This window comes from Hippocampus bargibanti, linkage group LG04, assembly GCF_051943395.1.
Source record: "Hippocampus bargibanti isolate YZ-2025 linkage group LG04, ASM5194339v1, whole genome shotgun sequence".
Classification (NCBI taxonomy): domain Eukaryota; kingdom Metazoa; phylum Chordata; class Actinopteri; order Syngnathiformes; family Syngnathidae; genus Hippocampus; species Hippocampus bargibanti.
In genome coordinates this window covers 6,799,290-6,803,003 of record NC_142737.1, presented here as the reverse complement: position 1 = coordinate 6,803,003, position 3,714 = coordinate 6,799,290, and the positions used below count along the sequence as shown (strand labels likewise).

The 3,714-nt window shown below is 36.4% G+C and overlaps 1 protein-coding gene across 1 annotated transcript; it reads left to right on the top strand.

Annotated features, from left to right (window-relative positions):
• The first annotated feature begins 1,573 nt into the window (after window positions 1-1,573).
• cox7c (cytochrome c oxidase subunit 7C) lies at window positions 1,574-2,768 on the top strand. Its single transcript, XM_088993777.1, has 3 exons — window positions 1,574-1,733; window positions 2,421-2,550; window positions 2,674-2,768. The coding sequence occupies exons 1-2, from the start codon at window positions 1,659-1,661 to the stop codon at window positions 2,535-2,537; spliced, it is 192 nt and encodes a 63-aa protein (XP_088849903.1). The 5' UTR covers window positions 1,574-1,658; the 3' UTR covers window positions 2,538-2,550; window positions 2,674-2,768.
• The last annotated feature ends 946 nt before the right edge of the window (window positions 2,769-3,714 follow it).

Below are 3,714 nucleotides of genomic sequence, written 5' to 3'. Positions count from 1 at the left end.
AGAAAGACACTGAAGAATGAGTGACCCTTTTGACACAACTTTGTTTTCATTCGCTTCGCTCCAAGTTTTGGTGTCACGGAATTCACATGCGCTGTATGCAGTTTAAGATGTTCTTACTCAGCTCAGAGTGAGTCGGCTTGACAGAATGCTTTTACCAAAGAAATTTAGAGTCTTCCGAGCACTGAACATGGAGGGTGATTTGGATGGTGATTTGTTTTTGTTTTCTAATGTCTGCGTGAATCAAACTCGTCATTTTACATGAGCTGTGATTATGAACGCAGCCCACAAAATCATTATGCACCGTGGGTGCCTCATTATAGATTTGTTTACAAATGTGACCAGATCAAGGTAATGTCAGTTCAATGCTAATTGGTAGTCCTAAATGATGGCGCCGGTTATTATTTCATGAGACAGATTTGTTAAATTATTTGCATGCTGTGGGGATTTTTTCCCCATCTTCTTTCCACCCACATTGACCACTGGCAAAGCATATAGCATACAAATCCAACAAATGTCAACTATTAAACTTAAACTGAAAGGCTTTCGGTGAAGAAAAAGGCTATTATTCTTATTATTATTATTATTATTATTATTATTATTATTATTATTATTTTATTTTATTATTATTATTATTATTATTATTATTGTTATTGTTGTTGTTGTTGTGTAATGATGACCATTTTATGTTACTTCCGGGTTGAGTGAACGCTGGGACGTGTGGCTGCCGCTGCTCACCCACAGAAAAAATATCCTGTGACTGTAACGTGACCTTGAGAGTTTTGAAAGGCACTTAGAAATTAAATTTATTATTATTATTATTATAACTTAATTTCAGGCGCCAGATAGTAAAACTTTCATTTTTTTAAGCATTGGTAAAATGTAAGCAGAAACACTGAACTGTTCAAATAGAAATTAAAACAAAAAGGTTTATGCTATCTCGTATAATTCAAAAATCGAGCCAAAAAGGACTGTTTAAAGTAATAACTGATGAATATCAGCATTAACTGGAGGCTCATGTGATTGAAATTCTGACAGTTTACCTCCTATGTTTAATATGCTTCATAATGAGCTTCAATATGAACTAAATGTACATGTTAATGAAGATCTGGCTCTGCACAGGGACAAGACACTGGGAAGCGTGTCTCAATGAAAAGCTCTCTATTTACTGAAATGGACACTGATAATTTTGATGAAAAGCATCCTATCTTACAATTATCGCGAGCCAGCAGCAACTCATCTGAAAGGACCTCATTGCTCCAGAGATGGCCTCCTGGGTAGTTACTCTTATGAATGTGTGCGTATGAATGTGTTTAAAAACTTGAATACATTAATACAGTTGGAGCTTTTAGTTGATAATTGGTGAGTTGATGTCCTTGAGAGCTTTGAAAGGCGCTTAAAATGAAATGTATTATTATTATTATTTATTGATAGTCAGAAACAGTGCATCCTAAAGTAGTGACTGTAAAGTGACGATGAGACTTTTGAAAGGCACTTATAAATGAAATGTATTATTATAAAGCGAGTTTATTTGTACTCGAACTACAATTCCCACAGCGTCTACAATTCCCGGCATCCTTTGCACCAGACATGCGCACTCTCTCTCTTCCACAGAAACAACAAGGTCGCAGTTAGCGCAGAAGGCAAATCAACTCTCCACAATGTTAGGACAAGCTGTAAGGCGATTCACGACGTCGGCTGTTCGTTCTTCACATTATGCCGAAGGACCAGGAAAGGTAAAATAAATTAATGATTTCCAGCAGAAGGTCAAGGTTTAATGTCATTTTAAATAGCGGCCTACTCTTATGCGTTGGACCATTGTAGCAAAGGTAACATGGAGGTCATGCCACAAACTGCTCAATTGTAGAGTTAAATGCACGTGTAAAACAATAATAGACAACAAAAGAGAGAATGTAGATAACTCACGTTTCGTAAAGTACTAAAGTCACGTCGGAAACATGTGAAGTCGCTAAACGATTGTTCTTGCAGTTAGCATTAGCTTCGCGGCTAAACAAGCTGATCGACCCTGTTTTTTTCCAATTACAGTATCATGTTTGTCAGTGTTATTTAATGCATTTGTATTAATCAGTGTTGAGTGGTCAATAAAGCAAATGGGAGGTCTTGCTCCCAAGGGTTGAGCTGTAAATGACGTTTGTATCTATCCCAAGTTCAACGAACGTCTTGTTGAGTCCGTGATAATTCCGTGTTATTTTTATTGTCTTTCTTTTGCCTTCCATTTCATTGACGTGTTGCTGCATTTTTTGTGAATTAGAATATAAATGCTAATTGTTTCTTTTAGCAAGAGTAGAACGTCCGCTTTTATTGGTCTAGATAGCTTGCTGAAGAGAGGTTTAATGTATTCATTTTGCAATTGTCATTTCATGCTCATATATGACTGATGAACCCTTGTGTTTTCTTTCTAGAACCTTCCATTTTCCGTGGAAAACAAGTGGCGTCTACTGGGCATGATGGTGCTGTTCTTTGGCAGCGGCTTCGCATTCCCCTTCATTGTGGTCAGACATCAGATCTTGAAGAAGTGAAATGTCCTTGACGGTAAATGTTGTTTATTTGGTTTTGTAAAATGGCTAAATGTTTGCTTCCAGTGAGTTATCCTGGCAAAGCCTCTATCTTCAAAAGTGTCTTTACAAATGTCATTTTTTTCCTTTTTTTCCACAGGCCATCAGCAGGAACATATTTCGTCAACAGACTTCTACATGTGTGGAACAGTGGGACTCAATCAGTCTTTGTAAATAAAATTCCCTCAAATATGACCGTGTCTTTTATTGTATTTATTTATATCATACGCAACTGCACTGTCTTTGCATAATGGCCAAAATACCAATACGCATTTGTTGTCAAAGTAAATAATTGTAAATTTGATTAACTGTTTACTACCTTGCTCTCCAACTCTGTTTTGTGCCATATAATTATAAACTGCTAAAAAAAAACAGGCAATGTTTCAATAGAACAATGGAACTCCATGTTTTTCGCGTATTTTTTTTTTAAATCAGTATCTGCTGTTGGACCAAAAAAAAATAAAAAACACAATTCACCCTTATGATGAAAGTAATTACCATATTTTCCACACCTAAAAAACTTTAAATTTTTCCAAAGCTGACCATGCACTTTATAATCCAGTGCACCTTGCTTATGGGAAAAAGTTTTAATGTCATTCGTTGAAGGTGCACCTTATAATGTTGTGCATATTATATATGTAAAAAAGTTTTAAAATACATAATTCATTGAAGGTCGGCTTTATAATCTGGTGCAATTTATAGTCTGGAAAATAATGGTATACATTACTTTAATTATATGACCTTGTTAGTCTTCAATGAGCCTTAGCATATAACTACATTAGTATGGTGCTCTTGGAGTTGTGGGAAAATAAACTCATGCCTGACAACTTCCGGTTTTGTCGAAATTACTATCGTTTTCGTTATCCCATTCCGGGTTACGGGTTAAAAAATGAAAATTGCGGTTTCCAGATCGGCACAGTGCTAGCTTTAGGTGAATTGTGCGTGCGCATGGTACGGGTCTTTCCTGGAATCCAGCGTGACAGCTCATTCCTGCAATCGAGACTCAAGACTTAGCATCGTTATTAGCATTGTCGTGTAATGTCACCTGCTGGAGGGAAATCAACGAAAAGTGTGAAAAGTAAAAGAAAACCATTTCATTTCGTAAGGAATACTCCCAAGCATTTCGAGGAGTTAGACTTCG